We start from the raw sequence: 23,621 nt of genomic DNA, 5'->3' as shown, positions 1-23,621 counted from the left end.
TTTGCACTCTTCCCACGGGGGTGTGACTTCTTACTGTTTTCATTTAGCTCGATGAATTGTTGAGCTCATAGTGTACTGGTCCACTCTTCAGTACAGTGCACTTCCCTGGACTACATCTAAATCCAATGAAGTTTTCAAAGTCAGTTTTTAAATAAAGATCATTCCCATCTGAAATGTTTCTCCCTCCACTAAAGCAATTCTCAGGACGATTCATGTAGTAAGTAATGTTTCTATGTGTGAAATCTTCTGTTGTCTGTAACTGGTTCTAATGCTTTTTAAAAAGATTATTTATTTTATGTGTCTATATGTTTGCCTGTGTGTGTGTGTGTGTGTGTGTGTGTGTGTGTGTGTGTGTGTGCGCGCGCGCGCACCTCATGCATGCTTGGTGTCTGCAGAGGGCAGAAGAGGGTGTTGGAGTCCTTGGAACTGGAGTTAGGAGGACTGTGAGCCACTGTGACATGGGTGCTGGGAATCAAACTGGGTCCCCTGGAAGAGCAGTAAGTTCTCTTTGTGGCTGAACCCTCCCTGGCTCTTGTTTGTTTAGTTAGTGCTACACGTTTCTCTTCCCCTATTAGATCTATAGCTGGAAGTTGATGGCTGTCCACTTGAAGCTCTGGTATCTTGTGCTGTGTGCTCTCAGTGCAGGAGTGTACAGTACTTAGTCAGTGGATCGCGTTGACAGGATGGCCGTCAATGAGACTTCTTTGTACTCGAGGGATGGCTTTACTAATATCACTGTTGGGGCTAACTTTATTGTTTTCTCTATAGGCCAGTGTTCTGAAAAAGACTCTGGATGGGAATGGCTTGCCTTACAGTGACAGAAATGGAGGCAACCTCCACATCTCCTGTGCATCAGAACGGTGATGTTCCTGGAAATGCTAACGCTGTGAAGCAGATCGACCCAGTCCTTCAAGTCTATCTGTACCATTCTCTTGGGAAAGCTGAAGGAGACTATCTGAAGTTTCCAGTTGGAGAGTATGTTGCTGAAGAAATTTGTGTGGCTGCTTCTAAAGCTTGTGGTAGGTATTAAAAATCAACTTTCTTATTATGAGTTATTATTTTACTTTTGTTACTCTAATACAGTTTACATCTGTAATTTATTATGGCTATTAGCTGTATTTTCACGTGCATAACAATTACAGTAACATTCCAGAATTTGAAGTGATTGCCATAGAATAGATGTCAAAACAAATTGAAGCCTGTAAATGTTTTGAGACCATAGTAGGTGACTAAAGAATCTTATTATGGGATATCTCTAAGTCAATCTTCTTTTTAAGTAATACAGGGTTTGCTATGTAGCCCAGACTGGTCTGGAACTGACTATTATATAGCCCAGTCTGGCCTTGAACCTGCCTGTTGTCTCAATCTCTCAAATTCTGGGATTACAGATAGGAGCTATCATCTCCAGCTTTATATGTAAATCCTGAAACTACATCCTGAGCACATGTGGAAGTAGACTATCAGTTTGCTAGAATATATATTTGGGTAAAATTCTTATTTATTTATCTTTATTTTGTGTATATGTGTATTTTGCCTGCATATATGTCTGTGTACCATTTGTGTGCCTGGTACCTGTGGAGGCCAGAAGAAGGTGTGAGTTACAAATGGTTGTGAGCTGCCCCCCAGGTCCTCTTCAGGAGCAGTCAACACTCTTAATTGATAAACCATCTCTCCAACAGCTGGATAGAATTCTTGGATTAAATATTTTACAGCAATAGGCATCATCATTTTTTTTTTACTCCTGACGTTCTCTCTCATCTCCATATATACATTTCTCTGTCTCTCTCTCTCTCTCTGTTGTTGTTTTGGTGTACCTTGAAATCACTTTTATCTTGAAACTCTAAAACAGTTGTCTTAGTCAGTGTTCTGTTGCTGTGAAGAGACACCACGACCACAGCAACTCTTATGAAAGAAAGCATTTAATTAGGGCTTGCTTATAGTTTCAGAGGTTTAGTCCATTGTCATAAAGACATCATGGAGGGAAGCATGGCAGCATGCAGACAGACATGGTGCTGGAGAAGTAGCTGAGAGTTCTACATCCAAATCTGCAGGAAGAAGGAGCTCTGGGCATGGCATGGGCTTTTTAAACCTCAAAGTCCACTCTCCAGTGACCTACTTCTTCCAACAAGGTCACACCTCCTGATCCTTTCAAATAGTGCCACTCTGGTGATCTAGCATTCAAATCTGTGAGCCTATGGGAGCCATTCTTTTCAACTACCACAACAGTTTATCTTTTTATGGCCTATCCAAAATTGTAGAGCTGATAAATTTTACAAGACTACTGAGATTATTGAAGAAACATTATGGTTTTTAAATTAAATATTTAATAAAAAGACCAGTTGATATTTTACTTTTAAGTAATAGTAGTATGATTGTACTGCTACAAGTAAGTTAAATATCTAATAATAGTTATAAAAATGGTAACACTAATTTGTTTATATGTATTAATGTTATGTAACAGTAACAATAATTTATTAACTTAGTTAAAATATAAATGAGGTTAGCTGATTAGTATAGGTCAGAGTAGCCATCAAATGTAGAGAAAATCCCAATTTTCACTGAGCCTGGAACTAGATTGGTGTCCAGCAAACCCCACTGATCTTCCCATTTCCATTCCCCACAGAGCTGGAGTTATAAGCAAGCACATAGTCACTCCAGCTTTTTATATGAGTTCTGGGAATTTGAACTCAACTCCTGTGCCTGTGAAGTAAATGCTCTTACCCATGAAACATCTCTTCAGCTCTCTAAGAAGAATTATGTTAGGAATTTCCAAAATAGCTGTGTTCCTAACTTTTAAACTAGTTTAATTTTTTTTTTTTTAAATAGGGCTGGAGCTGCAGCCCAGTGGCAGAACTCTAAGACCCTGAGTTGAGCCCTGGCAACACTCATACATGTACATTTATAAACACAAATTTAAATATGAAATTTTTGTATTTCATTTTGGTGACAGTTTTACCTCAGTCCATATTAAAGATGAGAAAAATTCTCAGCATGTTCAGTATCACTGATAATTTATTATTTATCAGGTTCAGGATATAAATGAAAGGCATAAGCACCTAAAATATAACTATCCTCCTAGTCTATTTTATCTGTAGCACTTTTAATTTTAGATGCCAGTGAATAAGGATAAAGTGTGTAGCAAACCCCGTTCTACTTCAGTAATGTTACAGATAGAGTTCCATTAAGTGAGTGGAGACTGGGAACGGTAGGATAATGAAGAAGAAAAGAATTATATAGGTATAAAGCTAGATTACATAGGCCATCTCAAAGATGAAACCTTTTGTCTTTGATGAAGCCTTTTTTCTTTCTTGACATAAAGGTAAGTTAATAGAATGTTTTATACTTTTCTCATAGCTTTGTTTTAGAGGGAGTAGGTTGCTTCCCATTTTCATATTTAACACCCACCCATCCACCAAAAGCTACTAACAATGCTGATAATTTTAAAATAAGCATATGGAGCTAGAGAGATGGCTCAGGGGTTAAGAGCACTTGTTGCCCTTGCAGAGGACCTAGGTTTGGTTCCTAATACCCACAACAACCCATAATTTCGGTTCCTCGTGATCCAGTGCCCTTTCTGACCTCCCAGAGCACCAGGCACACTTGGTGGTGCACAAACATACATGAAGCAAAACACTCATGCACACACAGTTTTTTTTTAAATCTAAAAAAAGAAGAGATACAAAGACTACATAATAAAATAATTAAAATATTCAATTTTTTAGTTTAAATTTATAAGTATTCTATGAAAATATGCTTTAGCTGGGTTTAGTGGTGCATGCCTTTAACCCCAGCGCTTGGCAGGCAGAAGCAGAAGGATCTCTGTGAGTTCACATAGTGCCAGAGCTATGTAGTGATAACCTGTCTTGGACTTAAAGCAGATATACATACACACACACACACACACACACACACACACACACACACACACACGCTTTAAGTCCAACAAAATCTTGTTTTACTTTGTTGAAATGCGCTGTAGTTAATTGTTCATTGCCCTGATGCCCTTGCTACACTCTTGGATCACTGTGGCTAGGTAGTAAGGTACTGCTTATTATTTGCAGCATTGGAGATTGAACCTAGTGCCTCTCATATGCACCTCAGGTGCTCCTAACACTGAACTGTCTTTAGCCCGGTTGCACGTTTTGTAAACAGGAAGTAGGAGTTGTTAAACTTCGTTGTTCTTTTATAAGATTACTAGGCAAATTTTAGTCCCTTTATTTTTTTCCCCATGAATTTTGTGATTAACTTATCATTTCTACATAAAGGATAGCTGAGATTTCAGTAGTGATTACATTGCATATATAGATCCATTGGGAGAACATTGCTACTTTTTTTTTTTTAGTGTTACAATTTTATTTTACAAAATTATCTAACTTAATTAAAAAATTTAACACACTATATTTTAATCATATTCTTTCCCCTCCTTCAACTTCTCCCAACTTCATAGTCCTTCTCTCTGCTGGGATTTGGTCTGGTTTCAACTTGTAGAGTCACAGTCTCTGAGAGTTCGTTCCTATGCGCCTCAGTCCTTTTCTATCTGGAAAACACTATCGGAGAGATCAACCATCTCTGGCTCTTAACATTTCCACCTCCTCTTCCTCATAGATACCTGAGCCTTGAGAGGAGGGATGTGATAGAGACATCCTATTTAGGGTGAGTGCTCCCAAGTCTCTCAGGTGTTAGTCATTAGCCTAAAATATAAATTCTTCGGAAACAAGAGGGAGCATCAGGCAGTTGGGAGCAATACAGGTTACACCCTCTAGAGCAGTGGTTCTCAACCTTCCTAATGCTGCGACCCTTTAATACAGTTCTTCATGTGGTGGTGACCTCCAACCATACAATTATTTCGTTGCTACTTCATAACTATAATTTTGCTACTGTTATGAATTGTAATGTAAATATCTGACATGCAGGATATCTGACTTGCAGCCCTGTTGGTGTTTGGTTTTACGTGGGTCCGTGGAAGAAATAGGGTCATTCCAGGATGAATTTTGGCTTTGCAGCAGCAGTGGAGCTAGTTTCTGGTGAACTGACTGACTGACATTGCTTTGAAAAAGACCTTTTTTATTGCTATACAGTTTACACCTTAGCAAGTCAATTTCCGCATACCAAAACACTTTAAACAGAAGGTGTCAGCACAAAAGGTAACATCACAAAAGGCAGTTCAAAGCCTGGGCTGACACTCTGGACTATAAGCCAGCTGCAGTACTGTGGGGAAACTTCTACTGTATGACCCCCAAACAGGTTGAGAACCACTGCTCCTAGCATTCAGCCCTGTGTAGCCCTTATAATGGGATTCTTAGCTCTACAAATGTCACAACTCTTATGTGCTTGTAGGAATTTTGTGTTTCTTAGCCTTTAGCAGCAACTAGAGTTGTAGATCCCAGACAGGCATAGGTATTGGGATTCCTCACCCTTGACAGTGGCCAGTATTACAACTTTGAGGCTTGGGGTATCTGAGACCCTTGTCCTAAAGGTTTGACAGGTCTCCACAAGGCTCTCAGTATCATGAGTCTGGAGTTCCTCTTCTCTGGCGCTTTACAGAATTCGTTTATTCTTGAGCCTCAGGCTCTGTTCTTTTCGTTCACATTTCAGCTGTCTCCTTTGCCGCATCTGTTCTTTGGAGCTGTTCTTCCTTCGGCCTCTTCTTCAGCTGTTGCGCATTTGGTTACACTGCTAGTGTTTACAGCTGAATCCACCAACTGTGAGCTGCTGTCCCGCTGCTGCCCTGGGTCCTTGCCGTTGTTGCTCTGCTGTCTTGTCACTTCTTCTGTTACCAGCTCAACCCACAGGCCAGAAAGGGCCTCATGTTGAAATATAGGGGAAGTAGGACAGGTGATGTCTCTTAGCTGGCTCATTTGGTACAGCTAGTAGTGTTTGAACCAATCACAGAAACCTGGCATGTAAACGAAGGTTTGTACTTACACCAATCACAGCACTGTCCCTTAGGTACCTGTCACAGTAGTCCTTTGTCAGGCCACCGAGGGAAGTGTTCTGCCTGGCCTGGTGGGAATGGTTGTTTGATCATCCTCAGTGAACCAGGGCTTATGATAGGAAAAGTCCAGCACAACCTTCTGAAACAGTGCTGGCTGAGACCATTTCAAGAGCTGGAACAAGCAGTTGTGTGGTTTTCTTAAGGAGTCCATGGAGTGCTCAGAATGGCTACTGTTGGCTAAGGGTAGTCCAGTCTGGCTTTTGTTAAAGGCAACCAGGGCAGGAAGGAAAAGTCTGACGGCTGCCAATTAGGGAGTCAAATTGCCTGTTCTCCAATATCTACTCATTTACAGGAAAATGAGCACGAGAGGGAAGGTTTACAGTAAGAACTCAAAGGCCTTATCATTGACACAGCTAGTGAGTTTAACAGTGCTCACTTAACACGTTCTCAGTACCTCAGAGGTGGATGGCCTCTATTCTGCCTCGAGTGATTAATTCTAACATATTTGTAAAATTTTTCTTTTAATGTTCTACTTATTATATTGTAGCCAGAGAAGATAACTTCGAATGGTTTTAACTTTATGAATTTATTAACAGTAGTTTTGAGACTGTATAAACTTGGAGTGTACTTTAATACATGCACTTAAAGATGTGTGTTCTGCTGTGGGGGGCAAAGCTTTTTATATGGCTGTTAGAGCTAGCTGATTTGTAGGGTTGGTTAAGTTCTTGCCTTTGTTGTTCTTTGTAGTTTTCCTGTCCATTGTTGAGATAGTGTGTTCAGTTCTCCAACTGCTGCTGTTGAGTTGTCTATCTTCATAGTGTGGTGAGACTTGTTCTATCTTTTGGTTATGATGTCTTCTTTTAATGATGATATTGTGTTTTGTCTTTGTTAATTTTTCATTTTAAATCCTATTTCCTGGAATTAATATTATCACACCAGCTTCCTTTTGGTTATTATTATGTAGATTTTTTTCCCATCTTTCTTCTCCTCTCAACCTGTTTGCATGTTTAGATTCTGAGTGAGTCTCTTATGGATGTCATGTAGTTAAGCCATGTATTTTTATCCCTTTGAGAAATCTCTGCCTTTAATGGGAATTTGTATAATGTATGAATTTGTATTTGAAATAGTGATAGGGAGCATTAATTTCTACTATTTCATTCTTTTCTATCATATATAAATATGTATATATTTGTTGTTGTTTTTCAAGACAGAGTTTCTCTGTGTATTCTTGGTTATTGTGTTTTCTTTATTGCCTCCTGTGCTTAATTTTTTTGTGGTATATAATTCTGAGTCTAACTTTTGTCATATATTTTTAGTTACAGTTAATCTTTTAACTTTATAATAATCTATTTGAATTAATTATCTTCAATAGTACATGAAAGCCATGCTTACGTATAGCTCTCTGTCTCTCCATCTTCATGTTCTCCTTAACACATATCTCGGGAGTTGGGGATTTACCTCAGTGGTAGAGTGCTTGCTACAAGCGCAAGGCCCTGGGTTTGGTCCTCAGCTCTGAAAAACAAAACAAAACAAAAACAAAAACAAAACAAAACCTCCCCACATATCTCTATACATTATATATCCACTGACATAACTATTTTTTTTTTATTTGTCTTTAAAATCAGGGCAACTTAGGAGTTACAATAAAAACCAACAACAATCAAAAGTCTGGGTGGAATTGCTCAGTGTGTAAAGCAGGAGCTGCACGAGTGTGAGGGCTGAGTTCACACAACCAGAATTCATACAGAAACCAAAGCAGTGCAGGGCAGCTGACGGCAGGTCCCCAGATCAGGCTGGCTGGCTAGACTAACCAAAACAGACCATCTGGGCATTTTTCAATTGGGAAATTTGATTCTTCTTCTATTGCTTATTTTTAATTTTTTTCCGTGACCAGTGTGGATACTTGGAAATTTTCAGCTCTCTGAAATTCACTACAACTTTATGACTTAGATGATCACCTATTTTATTTATATATGCATATTAGTATTTTGCTTGCATGTATTTATGTGCACCTTGTGCATGCCTGGTACTTGCAGAACCCAGCCGACGGTGCTAGATCTCCTGGGACTGCCGTTAAGGATGGCTGTGAGCCTCCATGTGGGAGCTGGGGACTGAATTAGGGTCCTTTAGAGGGCAGTGAATGCTCTTAACCACTGAGCATCTCTTTAGCCCTCCAAGTTCTTGAACATTCATTTTTTTAAATTTTATGTGTATGTGTAAGTTCATGTATATATGTATGTGCAGCATGTGTGTGCTTGATGTCCTTGGAAGCCTCAGCAGGATGTTAGATCCCCTAGGACTAGAGTTAGAAATGACTGTGAGACACCTGATACAGGCGCTGAAAACTGAACCCCAGGTCTTCTACAAGAGCAGAAAGTGCTCTTAACTGCTCAACTCCCTCTCTAGCCCTAGATGACCAACTGTTTGTTTGTTTGTTTGTTTGTTGTTTTTTGATTTTTTTTTTCAAGACAGAGTTTCTCTGTGTAACAGCTCTGGCTGTCCTGAAACTCGATCTATAGACCAGACTAGCCTCAGACTCATAGATATCTCCTGCCTCTGCCTCCTGAGTGCTGGGATTAAAAATGTGTCCCACCATTACCCAGATAACCTTTTTTTAAAAATGTTTCACATACATTTGAAAATTGTATGTTCTGTATTTACCAGGTATATTATTTTCAAATATAAACTAAATTTAGGTTAATCATGGCTTAAAATGTCTATCTTTGGTGTTTTGTGGGTTTTTTTTGTTTGTTTGTTTTGCTTTTTGGTCAGTCTCTGAGAGATTTTAAAATTTGCTGCTTTTCTAACAATTTTTGCTTTATGCAATTTGAAGTAATCTTATTAGCCATATATAAATTTCATTTATCATTCATCAGTTTTTCTGTTGACTCGAACCCACTTGGTATTTTTTTTTTCTCAATGAATATTTTTCTTGAAGTTTTTCTTTCTCTAATTTTGACTTACCAGGTTTCTTTTCATTTTTGTTAGCATAGTATGCAATATTTCCTCCTTTTTAAATTTTAATTTGTGTCCTTATACCTAGAACACAAAGTTCACAAAACATGGTTAGCGGGTGGAGGAGGCATGTACTTTCTGTCATGAAAGATACGAATTCAGAGGCATGTGTTGTGGTTCATTAGAGGATGGCATTTGAATTTCCAACTTTAAAACATTTCTCAGTCTAAACTTAGCAGTCAAAATAGAGTTATTTCCTCCATTGTGCTCGTGTGGTAGTTTATGTAGTTTATTATTCACTGTAGCTTGAAGTTCATTTACAGAGGGAACCCTTCCCCTCCTCTTGGCCATAATTTTCTTCTAATCCCCCATCCCCAACGTCTCCATTTTTACACAGGATTTTCTATTTAATGAATCCCCTTTGTTTTTGTTTTAAAGATAAGGTCTTATCATATAACCCTGACTGGCCTGGAACTTGGTATGTAGACCAAGATGGCCTTGCTCACAGAGATCTGCCTGCCTCTACCTCCTTAGTGCTAGGATTTAAAGATGTATACCATCATGCCAGGCCTTAATGAATCCTTTTTAACAACAAAGTTTCTTCTCTTTCTTTTCTTTTCTCTTTGTCCTATCCTGGTAAGTAGGGAAATAACCTCTTGTGATTGTTCAGATTTTTTCTGTGATTATATACTACTCATATATTCTGCACAAATTCCTCTCTCCCCAACTTTAGGATTTTAAGTAATTGTATGAAATTGGTATTCTAATGTGTACCTTGCTTTTCTTAAAAAAAAATATTGAGAAAAAGGTGCTTAAGCCAGTGACTTTTATTCCCTTTGTTTTGTTGGACTCTAACAGTCCAAAGTATGGGTCCTAGTGCCATAGATTTCCTTCTGCCTGAGATTTATATCTCACTTTGTTGCTACCACACTACTCCTTCAGGAGTGCACAGGAGGGAGTTCTAGGTTGAAGTGTTTAAACATTTTATAGACACAAGTTCCTCAAATTAGAACTGCTTTCTCAAAAGCTACACCAGTTTGTATTTCTAGCAAAATCGTAACAACTAGAGTTCACAGTACTACTCACCAGTAGAAATCTTACTGTTTTTGCTGAACGAATGGTGTAAAGTGCTGTCATGTAGGATTCATTTGCATTTCCTTCATACTAGGAATTGCATCCTTGTTAGTCATGTGGATTTGCTTAACTAGGTATGTTTTCATTTTATACCATTATTAATTTTTAATCTTGATTTTAAATTATAAAATACTTCAATTAATATTTTGTATATAAGAATAAAGTACAAACCAGTATACTCAACTTTTAAAATTTATTATTTTACCATTTTACTTTAGATCTCTATAATGTTATTTTGATATATTACATCAATAGAATTTCCTTTCTTTTTCCCTCCCTCCCTCCCTCCCTCCCTTCCTCCCTTCCTTTTTTTCTTGTTTTTCAAGACAGGGTTTCTCTGTGTAGCTCTTCTGTCCTAGAACTGGCTCTGTAGACCAGGCTGGCCTGGAACTCATAGATCCACCTGCCTCTGCCTCCAGAGTGCTGGGATTAAAGGTGTGTGCCACCACTGCCGAGCTAATGGAATTTTCTAATTTAGCTTTCTCTGCAGTCCCATGATAAATGAGCAGTGAACTTGGTTGTGATTTTTTTAAAGAAAGACTTTTGGATTAGATTGTTAGTGCTTTGCTGAGAGAACCAGCTCTCAGCAGGTCAGAGAAAATGGAGAAGAGGTGTGGTGTCAGTGAAACTGCATGTCCACGCAGGAGAACTGAGGCAGTCAGAAGTTTATCCACTTTACTTTCTCTTCCTGCTGCTTGCTCTGTCTCTTTATTTTATCTTTATCCCCTTTACGCCACCTAAGATTTTAAGCAAGCAAAGATTACTCACAACCACAAGTTACGTGTTTTCTAAAAACAAATTAAAATCTCTACAAAAGACGAAATCGCATTAAGATGTTTTCCTTAGAAGCCACAAGTAGTTAAACATTTTTCTTTGTATTAATTTTCCCACCATAACATCTTTACCCCAAAGCAATGATTCTTTTATAATTGATTAACAAAATTTTAAGCAAGCTAAGTATATTTCCACCAGTTCCTTTGCACTGGCAGGCAGCTGTCTGCGGTTTTGGTGTAGCAGATTCCTATCCTGTTTCTACTCTACAGAACTTTATAAACAAGTGGTCAGCTAACCATCTATCTATCTTCCTTTACACACAGTAGGGTCATTTAATTTTCTTTCACAATTTTGTTTTTTCCAAGGTGCATACTGAAACCTGTGATTAAGTCTGCAAGCTACATGACCAAGAAACTCAGGCCTAACCTTGGAGTATAGGGATATAATTGTTTCCTTTGGTCATCAGCCTGTTTTTCCACAGGTAGAATTCATGGATCTGTAATGCATGAAACTTCCTTGTTCTTATTTTTCATCCTCTGCAAGTCTCATATCTAACAAAGGAGAAGGTAGCTTTTAGTCATTTTTGTCTTTTTTATATCTCTTATTGAAACAATTGCTAGAATAACTTATACCATTTCCCTAATCATCTTTACTGTCTTAACCACCGGTATCTTTTAGGCTAACCCAGAAAGTTCATTTGAATCATTGATTTTCAACTAAGATCATTGCTCTTATAAAAATCATCTTCATTATGATCTGCAAGTAAATTTCCCAGTGAGGAGTGGGGTTTTCCCAAGAAACAATCACACTATGCTAGATACAGTGGGATCCTTTCACATTGTAATCACACCATGATAGATACAGCAGGAACATGACATCAGCAAGCAGGAGGAGCACAGGATGCAAGGGGCATCCTGGAGATAGTCCTCTCAGGGCTTTGCCTCTCCAGGGTTTATTCATTGTAGCCTTGCTATTTGGTGAATTGAACTCCATAAGCTCCATTGCTGACTGCAGCTGCCCTGACGTGGCCACGGACAGTACTTAGTTCAGGACTCTTGTATTTATTTTGATAAGCAAAACTATCACTTTTTAATATGTCTGTCTGCTTTGCTGTCACAATCTACTAAATGTAAAATGTGCCATTTCTCTGTAGTAGTAGATGGCATTGCTTTTAGTTTTTGGTTGCACTTACATGTAACTTTTAAACCTCATCTTTTTTCTTTCTTTCCTATTTTCCTTTTATTCTCTTCCACCTTTATTTTCCATTGAAAAAATGTAGGTAGGGCCTGGAAAGATGGTTCAGCTGTTAAGAATACTGGTTGCTCTTCCAGAGGACCTGGGTTCAATTCTCAATACACATGTGCAGCTCACAACTGTCTGTAGCTCCAGGTCCAGAGGTTCTAATACCTCATACAGACATATATGCAGAAAAACACCAATGCACATAAAATAAAAATAAATTTAAAAACAGAAAGTGTAGGTAGATTCTGTCTTTAATATTTTTTTTACATCATTTTAAAGTTGTATTTTTCTGAAAAGTGTCCATCTTTTCAAATTTACTGCTGTAATGTTCTCCTAACACTTTGTCTTTTAATTAGCTTTTCATTATGCTTTTTATAAATTGCTTGTGCCTATTTTATTTCTTATCAGATTGACAATAGCTTGTTAGTTTTGTTAATCACTAAAGAAAATCAACATTTCTCGATTTTTTTTTTTATTAAATCTGCTTATTAACTTTTTTTTGGTTTTGTTTTTCAAGACAGGGTTTCTCTGTGTAGCTTTGGAGCCTGTCCTGGAACTCTGTAGCCCAGGCTGGCCTCGAACTCACAGAGATCCGCCTGGCTCTGCCTCCCGAGTGCTGGAATTAAAGGCGTGCACCACCACCGCCAGGCTAACTTCCACTTTTAAAACTCATTTGTGTGTATGTGTGTTGTGCAGGTGTTTGTGGGGGTCAGAGGCATCAGATCTTGATGAAACTAGAGTTAAGGTGGTTTTGAGCTGTCCAGTGTGAGTGCTTGCAACTATCTTGGGTTTTTTTGCAAGCACAATATGCACTTATTATTATTAGCGTCTTTGTCATCATCATCATCATCATCATCATTGGTTTTTGAGACAGGCTTTCTCTGTGTGTCCCTGGCTGTCCTGCAACTCACTCTGTAGACCAGGCTGGCCTTCAACTAAGAGATTTGCCTGCCTTTGCCTCCTGAGTGCTGGGATTAAAGGTGTGCACCACCATCACCCAGTTTACAGTATACACTCTTAACTGATGAACTATCTCTCTAGCTTTTCTTCAGCCTTTTATATGTTTCTTTGTTTTTTTTTTTTTTTTTTTGGTTTTTTTTTTTTTTTTTTTTTTTTGGTTTTTCGAGACAGGGTTTCTCTGTGTAGCTTTGCGCCTGTCCTGGAACTCACTTGGTAGCCCAGGCTGGCCTCGAACTCACAGAGATCCGCCTGGCTCTGCCTCCCGAGTGCTGGGATTAAAGGCGTGCGCCACCACCGCCCGGCCTTATATGTTTCTTAATACATCTGTCATCTAGTGGTTTTTACTTTTCTGGTGCTTGAAATTGAACCTAAGCCCTCACTCATCCTAGACATGCATTCCACTATTGAGCTATGTCCCTACTTTGTCAAATATCTGAAAAAGAGATGTTGATGTGGTGGCACACTCCTGTGATCAAGTTGGGAGATGGAAGCAGGCATATCAAGAGTTTAAGGTCAGTTTCAGTTGCATAAGGAGTTTAAGGTCAACTTGGACTACATAAGACTTTGTTGCAAAAAGGAAAAAAGACAGAAAGAAAAAGTGTTTGGGTCTGGTGAGATGGCTCAGTTGTCATTTAACTTTATAGGGCCCAGTGAGATGGCTCAGTTGGCTTTTAATTTTTTTTGTAAACTTTAATAGTGCAACAGATATAATTATCATATTGTGTAAAACTTTGTTTTAATATGAAATGTTTCATTCCTTTACAAGTATCCAGTGGCTTGTTATTATCTCAGTGATTTGATAATCACTATCAATTAAAATATACACCTGCATACATGTGCGTACTCGCACAATGTATTTTTTCCAGGGGTTAAAAGGAACTTGGAAACTCTCTTTACAAGACAGTTAAAAGCTAGATAAAGTATATTTTTGAAGTCTCCATGCAAGAATACCAGCAGTTATATTTTAAAATTAGAGAAAGAGGTATTTGATTTAAAAAGTAGTTTTAAAATATGGCTTCCCACAATAGTTCACCTGCAAGTGAAGTTTCTGCTGAGTATAAGAACTGTCACCAAGGCTCCATGACAGATTTGTGTTATGTAAATGCTGTTAGCTATCTGCAATCAGTTCTTATGCTTCAGTTCTAGGTATCACGTCATGACAGATGATGCAGGTTGTGTAAATGCTCTGCTAGCTATCTCTTATCAATCCTTTTTATGCTTCATTTCTAGGTATTACTCCTGTGTATCATAATATGTTTGCTTTAATGAGTGAAACAGAAAGAATCTGGTATCCGCCCAACCATGTCTTCCACATAGATGAGTCAACCAGGCATAATATACTCTACAGACTAAGGTATTTTCTTATATTAAGTGGTTTGCATGTTAGTAAAAGCCAAAGTGGGAGAAATCGTTGGCTATGTAGTGTGGTATCTAGATGTTTCCATCTGTCAGGATGCCATTTTATGACTTCATTATAATTAAGGCTCAAAAAAAAAAAAAAAAGAACAGATGAAAATGCTTGTGTGAAAATCCTTACTGTTTGGAATATTGCCACTTTCCCAGGAAGGGTAATGTGTGTGCAATAAAACATAAGCTTAAATCTCTTCTTTACGAGTACGTTTTTAGAGTTTAAAGTTTTTGTTTGTAAGATAGTTTAGTGATTTATGGCAATGTTCAATATCTATTAATGTTCAGAAAAATAAAATTCCAGAAGATTTTTCTGTATAAAAGGGGGTAGCAAAGAAATAATTTTGAGTTTAGAGACAGCTACAATTTTCCAAGCACTTACATGTTATTTAATTTTCTTATGACTTAATGAAATACTAAGAATTCCCTGTAAAGAATCTGATGGTATGACATATTACTCAGTCTTATGTCTTGGAAAAAGCATCAGAGTTGAAACTCAGACCTAGTTTGCTTCACAAACTGCCTTCTAACCTTGCATGTACCTCATTAAAGAGATAATAGTATAATATTCAGTGTTCATTTTTTATTAAGAAATTCTTTATTCATTTTATATACCAACCGCAGATCCCCCTCTCTTCCCTCCTCCCGCTCCCAGACTCCCCCCTTCCCCCCCAGCACACCCTCCATTCCCTGCTCTGAAAAGGTAAGGCCTCCATGGGCAGTCAGCAAAGTCTGGTACATTCAGTTGAGGCAGGTCCAAGCCCCTCCCCCTGCATCAAGACTGTTCAAGGTGTCCCATCATAGGTAATGGCCTCCAAAAAGCCAGCTCATACACCAGGGATGGACCCTGATCCTACTGCCAGGGGCCCCTTAAACAGACCAAGCTACACAACTGTCTCACTTATGCAGAGGGCCTAGTCCAGTGTCCATTATTTGATGTTCTTATTTATTTACTTTTATTTGTTGAGATAGGAACTCATGTACCCTAGATTTTCCCTGAACTCACTGTGTAACAAAGAATAACCTTGAATTTCTGATCCCCCTGCCTCTAATTCCCACTAGTTCTGGGATCACAGGCATGGGCTACCACACTTAGTTTGGTTTTCCTGGAAATCAAACCCAGGGTGTCATACATGCTAGGTAGGGTAGCATCATCATTAATATTTGATGAGTTCTTAATAAATTTTCATATTTCATTACTTCTTTTCTTTTCTTTTTCTTTTTTTTTTTTTTTTTTTTTTTTTTTTTTTAGGTTTTTCGAGACAGGGTTTCTCTGTGTAGCTTTGCGCCTTTCCTGGAACTCACTTTGTAGCCCAGGCTGGCCTCGAACTCGCAGAGATCCGCCTGCCTCTGCCTCCCGAGTGCTGGGATTAAAGGCGTGCGCCACCACCGCCCGGCCCTATTTTCTTCTTAATCTGTATAAAATATGTAGATACATGTGCTTGAGTTTTCTGTTTTTAAGATATAATTTTTATTGAGTGTAAGCATCATTTTTATGTAAAGTTATGGGTAAAATGTTAGTAAAAGAGTTCAGTGTCTAAATAATGAACATTTGAAAAGCAGTGGAATGGGCTGGAGGGATGGCTCACTGGTTTAAAGCAGTGGCTGCTCTTTCTAGAGGACTCAGATTCCATTCCTAGCACCTACATGGCATTTCACAAATGTCTGTAGCTCCAGTTCCAGGGGATCTGATGCCCTCTTCTGGCCCATACACAAAATAAATAGTAATAAATCATAAAAAAGAAAAAAAAAAAGCAATGGCATTCTTACATACAAGTGGCTAGTTGAAACAAAATAATGAAGCTTTTATAAAATAATTTTAAAGCTTTAACTATTTGGGAATAATCTAAATGAGAAAAAATAAGAAACAATATGGGTGTCAGAGTTTGCTTTCGAGTGTTATGATATGCATCATGACCAAAAGAAACCTGGGGGAGGAAAGGGTTTATTTCATCCTACAGCTTAGAGTCCATCATGAAAGGAAGAAAGGGTAGGAACTCAAAGGAGGAACCTGGAGTCAGGAGCTGATGCAGAGGCCATGGAGAAACCCTGCTTTCTGGTTTGCCTCCCCATGGCTTGCTTAGCTACCTTTTTAAGACAACCTAGGCCCACCTGCCCAAAGGTGGTATAATCCACAGTGGGCTGGGCACTCTCACATCAATCATTAATTAGAAATTATTTGACTACAAACCAAAAAAACCCTAACCAGTACAATGGACAAATTAGACATTTAACTTGAAAAATGTGAAGAATGAGAATATAATATAACTATCCTTCAGTATCCGTGGTGCACTGAGCTTCCTTGGCTATCAAAATTCATGTATGTTCAGGGCAAAGGACTTGAATAAACATTTCTCCAAAGAAGTGTTTGGCATGCAAGTAGCCAATAGGCATTTGAAAAGATATTCAACATCATTAGTCCTTTGAGAAATGTCAATCAAATGCACAACGTGTTAACAACCAATCCACTAAGATGGCAAAAGCAGAAAGGGCAGACAATAATAAACGTTGAAAATTATTTGTACTAATTAGAAATGTTCATACATTGTCAGCAAGAATAGGAAATGGTGTTGTTGCTTTGGAAAAAGATTGGACATTTCCTCTAAAGATAATATAGAGTTACTAACATTCATCCACAAAAACACTGTTCACAGAGTGCTAGTCATGTTAGCATAAAAACAGAAACAACTCAAATGCTTTTCAAGTGATGAATAAATAAATAAGTATAGTACATCATACAATCCAGTATTAATTCATTAGAAGATAGGAATAAAGTACCTATATGCTATAAAGTAGATGAAACTTAAAAACATTATGCTAAGTAAATGAAGTCAGATAAAAGACAACATATCATAGCAATTATTTTGAATATAAAATGAGTAGAATAGAATTTGTAAAAAAGGTATCTTGTAGCTAGGGGTTAACAGAGTGACTTACTTGAGTGTGATTACTAATAGCTTTGGAGATATAGTCAAAATGTAAAATTAAATTGTGGTGATGTTGGTACCACATTGAATACTACAAATCACTAAGCACTTTAAATGGACAAGCTTCATGTAGATGAATTATATCTCAAAGCTTTTACTTTTTTAATATATTTTATTTATATATATTAATTTTTTATTCTATGTGCATTGGTGTTTAGCTTGCATGTATTATGTCCATGTGAGGGTGTCAGATCCTGGAGTTACAAACAATTGTGAGCTGGCATGTGGGTGCTGGGATTTGAAGCCAGGTCCTCTGGAAGAGCAGTCAGTGTTCTTAACCGCTGAGCCATCTCTTCAGCTACTTCAAAGCTTTTACTTTCAAAAGTAAACATACTGAATTTTTCTTTGAAAGACAAATTTTTTTTTTTTTTTTTTGGTTTTTCGAGACAGGGTTTCTCTGTGTAGCTTTGCGCCTTTCCTGGGACTCACTTGGTAGCCCAGGCTGGCCTCGAACTCACAGAGATCTGCCTGGCTCTGCCTCCCGAGTGCTGGGATTAAAGGTGTGCGCCACCACCGCCCGGCTGAAAGACAAATTTTAATGTTCGTTTTCCTAAAAGAAGGACAAATGTAAGACGAATTGCTAAATGGTCTTATTAATAAACAACCCAGAGCCAGATATTGGGGTAAAAACTGAGAGATCAGGGAAGCAGAAAGAAGCCAGCCACGTTCTTACTGCTAGAAATCCTCAGCCAAAAAGAGAGACCTACTTCCTGTATACCCATGCCCATATGCCTTTCTGTCCCTGCCCTCTTACTTCCTCTCGCTGCCCAGCTACATCACTTCTGTTTGTCTGTACAGACCTCGGACTTTCATGATTAGTGGTGGGATTAAAGGTGTGTGCCGGCCGGGCAGTGGTGGCGCACGCCTTTAATCCCAGCACTCCTGGGAGGCAGAGACAGGTGGATCTTTGTGAGTTCGAGGCCAGCCTGGGCTACAGAGCGAGATCCAGGAAAGGCGCAAAGCTGCACAGAGAAACCCTGTCTCGAAAAACCAAAAAAAAAAAACAAAAAAAAAGGTGTGTGCTACCATGCCTGGCTCTATTCCCAGTGTGGCCTTGAACTCACAGAGATCCAGATGGATCTCTACCTCCTGAATGCCAGGATTAAAGGTGTGTGCTACCATTGCCTGACTTCTTCTATGTTTAATATAGTGACTGGCTTTTTCCTCTGATCTCCAGATAAGCTTTATTGGGGTGCACAAATAAATGTCACCACAGACAAATTATTTGTTTACACAGCAAACTGCATTTTCAGAAGCGTCTATTGATGTTACTGGACTTAAGTTTTTGTTGACTTTTATGTCTACATTTCTCCTGTCTCCTTTGATTGATTCTTCTATATTTTTATACATTGCACCAAAGTGGGCTGTATATTGACTTTTCAGCAACTCATGTTTCATTTGCTGTTGCTCCTGGTGTTTTGTTTGTTTGTTTATGGAAACAGAATTAATCTAGGTAGCCCAGGAGAGTCTCAAACTCTTGCTTTTCTTGCCTCAGCTTCCTGGGTGTTGGGATTACCAATGTGCTCCACTGTGCTTTACTGTGTTTCTTGTATTTTCTACTTACGTTATTATCATGCTGTTATTCAGAAATCCTCCTGTTCACAACCTGTGTTCAACACTGCTATTTGTGTTTTCTAGCAATGCATTAATAACTTTTAGAATGTTGAGGGTGGTTAAATGCCTGTGGTTAGTGCTTGAACTCTGGAAGCTGACAGAATGTTTCAATTCTCTTACAGATTTTACTTTCCTCACTGGTATTGCAGTGGCAGCAATAGAACCTATCGATATGGAGTATCTCGTGGGGCTGAAGCTCCTCTTCTTGATGACTTTGTCATGTCTTACCTTTTTGCTCAGGTATAATTATATTAATTTTTTTGTATGTGTTAAACCAGAAATATCTTCCTAGGTAGCATATATCTTAGGTAGGGTAAGTAAGTGTCATGTGGGAAGACTACAATTCTAACTTGTGCACCAGGTATAGAGAGATAAAAAGATAGTCTATTTAATAATAATTTTTGATCTCATGAATTACAAAAGTATTATAATGATTCCTTAAATTGACCCTTTTGAAATCATTTTCTTTTTCTTTTAGGATTTAGGTCATTTTAAGGATTTTGAAAAAAAATGTAGAATAAATTTAACAACACAATTTGTGGCCATTAGATGGTAAAATTTCTTTAGAGTTTTTAAAAAATAAATTTTGGATAATTTCAGGTATAAATGGTAGGCAGTAAAATGTAGCAGGAGGAAGTAACATAAAAAATGATGCTAGGCGATTGTGATACACGCCTTTAATCCCAGCACTGGGGAGGCAGAGGCAGGTGGATCTCTGTGAGTTTGAGGCCAGCTGGGGCTGTTACACAGAGAAACCCTGTCTCAAAAAACCAAAAAAAAAAAAAAAAAAAGCAAAGAAGAAAGAAAGAAGTGAATTGGTGAATTATGAAGCTGTGATAGTTGGTAGGCTCCTCTAGGTGGGAGGGTGGTGTCCACATGTTGATTCTTAGAGAGCTGAGTTCTTAGTTATCCACTAGGACTCTTACTATAGACTTTTGTAGTGTTATTTGAACATTTCAAAATGCATTATTCTCTATCACCTTGAATTAAACAGCAATTGAAATATTTGCTTATTAAATTATTTTCATGGACTTCTAGAATAGCATGAACAGAAGTTAAAGAAAGCAGAGAAGTGGTAACTAGTTCCCTTGGGTGTCTATTTCCAGTGTGTCAGGTTAAGGATTTCCAGTGAGACTTACTAGCAACAAAGGCAAGAACACAGAGCTTCACAGCTCACATTTCCAGTCTTGTAAAACCTGTTAAGTCTATAAACAAAAACTGAAACATAATTCTCTTTGGGGACATAGGATCATTGAGTTTTTTCATTATGGTAAAATGTACATAATGCAGTTTTAAAAGTGTACCGTTTTTAAATGTATTTTAATGCTCAGTTCATTAAGCACATTCACCACCTCACAACCATAACTACTATTCATCTCTAGAACAGTGTTCATCTTCATGCCTTTAAACAATAACTCTCCACTTCCCCCACCCTTAACAGTTTACCATTCTACCTCCTGTGAAGTAGAATGTTGGTTCATCTTAGTACCTTGTGTAGACAGATGGCATTTGTGTGTCTGGCTTATTTTACTTAGCACAGTATCTTCAAGGCTGGCATTCTACTATGGTGGCTGCTTTCTTATTTGTCTGGTCAACACAGATACAAAATTTCTTGGGTAAAATGCAGTTATTCAAAAGGGGGAAAACTGTTAATTAAATGAATTTGATAAATGAAATTTTGGTAGGCACATAATGTGATTTTAAACAATGCTGGCTTAATGACTTTGTTTTGACATTTGAGACTGATTTGTAACTTCTCCAATGGCTATTTGTTGGTTTATTCATTAGTAGTATTCCCACTAGTTTTCCAAGCACTTATTTTCTTTTGGTTTTGATTTCCATGGAATTTTCTGATGAGCAAAACTTAATTACCTACTGGTTTTATATGGTAACAGAACAAACACATGCTATTACGGAGCAAATAGTTCTCTACAGATCTTAGCTAAAGAGAATAACTTGCCAGTTTTAAGTGTGAGGAAATATGTTTAAAATTGAGCAAAAATGGGGCTGATGAGATGGCTCTGTGTGTAAAGGCACTTGCTGCCAAGTCTGCTGACCTGAGTTTGATTCCCAGAATTCTGATGGTGGAAGGAGAGAACCAATCCTGAAAGTTTTCATCTGACCTCCACATGCATGCCTCAGCACTTGAGCGTATTCATATTCATTCTTTATCAGTCTCTCCCTTTCTCTGTCTTTACCTGTCTTCCCCTTTCCCTCCCCCCGCCGTGTGTGTGTGTGTGTGTGTGTGTGTGTGTGTGTGTGTGTGTGTGTACATGTATGTACATACATGTGTAGAGACTAGGGATTGACATCTGGTGTCTTCCTCAGTCGATTTCACCTTATACTTGAAGTGGGTCTTTCATTGCACTAGGAACTCACCAATTGACTAAAACGGCTGCTGTTAAGCTGTAGACATTATCCTGTCTCCTTTTCTTCAGCACTAATATGAAGGTGGTGCCCCTGCACCTGACTTTTCATGGGGTGTGTTTTTGTTTGGTTTGGCTCTTTTGGGGGCCCACTACCCAGTTACCAAATAAATCACACATGGAGGCTTATTCTTAATTATGAAGACCCAGCCTTAGTTTGGCCTGTTTCTTGCCAGCTTTCCTTAACTTAAATTATCCAGTCTACCTTTTTCCTCTGGGCTTTTCCTGTTCTCTTACTTCTGTAAATCTTACTCTTACTCCATCGCTTGCTATGTAGCTGGGTAGCTGGCCCCAGGAGTCCTCCTCCTTCTCTGGCTACTTCTTCTTTCCTCCCAGATTTCTCCTTCTATTTATTCTCTCTGCCTGCCATTCCTGCCTATCTTTTCTCTTGCCTTGTTATTGGCCAGTTCTTTATTAAACCATCAGATGTGCCGGGCGGTGGTGGCGCACGCCTTTAATCCCAGCACTCGGGAGGCAGAGCCAGGCGGATCTCTGTGAGTTCGAGGCCAGCCTGGGCTACCAAGTGAGTTCCAGGAAAGGCGCAAAGCTACACAGAGAAACCCTGTCTCGAAAAACCAAAAAAAAAAAAACCAAACCATCAGATGTTTCAGGCAGTCACAGTAACACAGCTTCACAGAGTTAAAAAAGTGCAACATAAACAAAAGTAACACACCTGAAAATAATATTCTACAACTTGGTATTCTACAGCTTGGGTGCTCAGGAGCTGGACTGGGTCTTCATGCTTGCACAGCAGGACTTTAGGTGGCACTAAGTCATCTTCCAACCTATTTCTCTTTCCTTTGTTTCTTATATGTTGACTTGCAATGTCCTCTGTTTCTTGTAGCATCTAAGCTATATATGCTGAGTACACTTTATTTTCTCCAAGCACATCTACTGTTTTTTACTATCCTAGCAGGAAAAGAGACATGTCGAGACAAATGCTTTGAAAAGTGAAACAAAACAAAACAAAACCTTCCACTACTTCTAGGTCGTTCAAGAATACTGTCAGCCCGGTCCCAGGCAAACTGCTAGTTTCAATCTCTGAGTGTTCCCTGTGCTTTCTTTCTGTCTCATTCTTTCCATGTCTTTGCTCTGGTTTGTGTCCATTAATAATGTCTTCATCATTTAAAGGTCACATGAAGGTTCAGATCTTCCACGAAACCTTTTAATTATGCCAACTGCATACAATTTTAACTGTCTCTAAGGTTCCTAAAGTGGCTGTTGTGTGGTACTTCATATTATATTACCTGGTGTTGGAATGATCTGCTTTTTAGCTTCTAAGAAAATTTCTGGTCTTTTTGATGTCTTGAGACCACATCCTGTGTTTGTTTATATCCCACACAAACTCTAGTACAGTGCCTTCAGTATGAATTGAAATCAGTGTACATTTGATTAATTAATATTTATTTTAGTTTAGGTATTTTTGTGTTCTTAAGATAAATCTTGAAAATATAAACTGTGAGATAAGCTATGAGCCTAACTCAAGTTCTCTTTGTATGTGAACCTTTGCTAATGTTTTGTGGTGAATGATATACAAATGAACGTAGGAGTTAGTTTTTGACTTTTTTTTTCCCCCTGAGATGGAGTTTGTAGCTTTGGAACCTATCCTGGAACTCACTTTGTAGACCAGGCTGGCCTCGAACTCACAGAGATCCGCCTGGCTCTACCTCCCGAGTGCTGGGATTAAAGGCGTGCGCCACCACCGCCCGGCTAGTTTATGACTTTTTTATTTTATTTTATTTTATTTTTTTTAATTTTTCGAGACAGGGTTTCTCTGTGTAGTTTTGCGCCTTTCCTGGATCTCACTCTGTAGCCCAGGCTGGCCTCGAACTCACAGAGATCCACCTGCCTCTGCCTCCCAAGTGCTGGGATTAAAGGCGTGCGCCACCACCGCCCGGCCTAGTTTATGACTTTTAAATGCATATTTTAGAAAATAATTTATAGGATATAACATAACTAAATGTGATAATGAAACTGGAGACATTTCCTTACCCCCCCCTTTTTTTTTTCAGTGGCGGCATGATTTTGTGCATGGATGGATAAAAGTACCTGTGACTCATGAAACTCAGGAAGAGTGTCTTGGGATGGCAGTATTAGATATGATGAGAATAGCTAAAGAAAAGGACCAGACTCCACTGGCTGTCTATAACTCTGTCAGGTAATTTTTGTGCATCCATACATAACAAA

The 23,621-nt window shown here is 38.5% G+C and overlaps 1 protein-coding gene across 2 annotated transcripts in view; it reads left to right on the top strand.

Annotated features, from left to right (window-relative positions):
- Jak2 (Janus kinase 2) overlaps positions 1–23,621 on the top strand; it is a 79,407-nt gene that overhangs the window by 10,137 nt on the left and 45,649 nt on the right. For both annotated transcript variants that reach the window (XM_052762786.1, XM_052762787.1), the window contains exons 3-6: positions 769–1,019; positions 14,231–14,354; positions 19,131–19,248; positions 23,447–23,592. In XM_052762786.1, the coding sequence (XP_052618746.1) occupies positions 794–1,019; positions 14,231–14,354; positions 19,131–19,248; positions 23,447–23,592 (614 nt within the window). In that variant the 5' untranslated portion in view covers positions 769–793. The remainder of the gene's footprint in view (positions 1–768; positions 1,020–14,230; positions 14,355–19,130; positions 19,249–23,446; positions 23,593–23,621) is intronic.

Source organism: Peromyscus californicus, unplaced genomic scaffold (genome assembly GCF_007827085.1).
Source record: "Peromyscus californicus insignis strain IS unplaced genomic scaffold, ASM782708v3 Scaffold_4__1_contigs__length_199733344, whole genome shotgun sequence".
In the NCBI taxonomy this organism is placed as follows: Eukaryota; Metazoa; Chordata; class Mammalia; order Rodentia; family Cricetidae; genus Peromyscus; species Peromyscus californicus.
The sequence above is the reverse complement of the archived record's forward strand: the minus strand, read 5'-3'. Positions and strand labels throughout refer to the sequence as shown.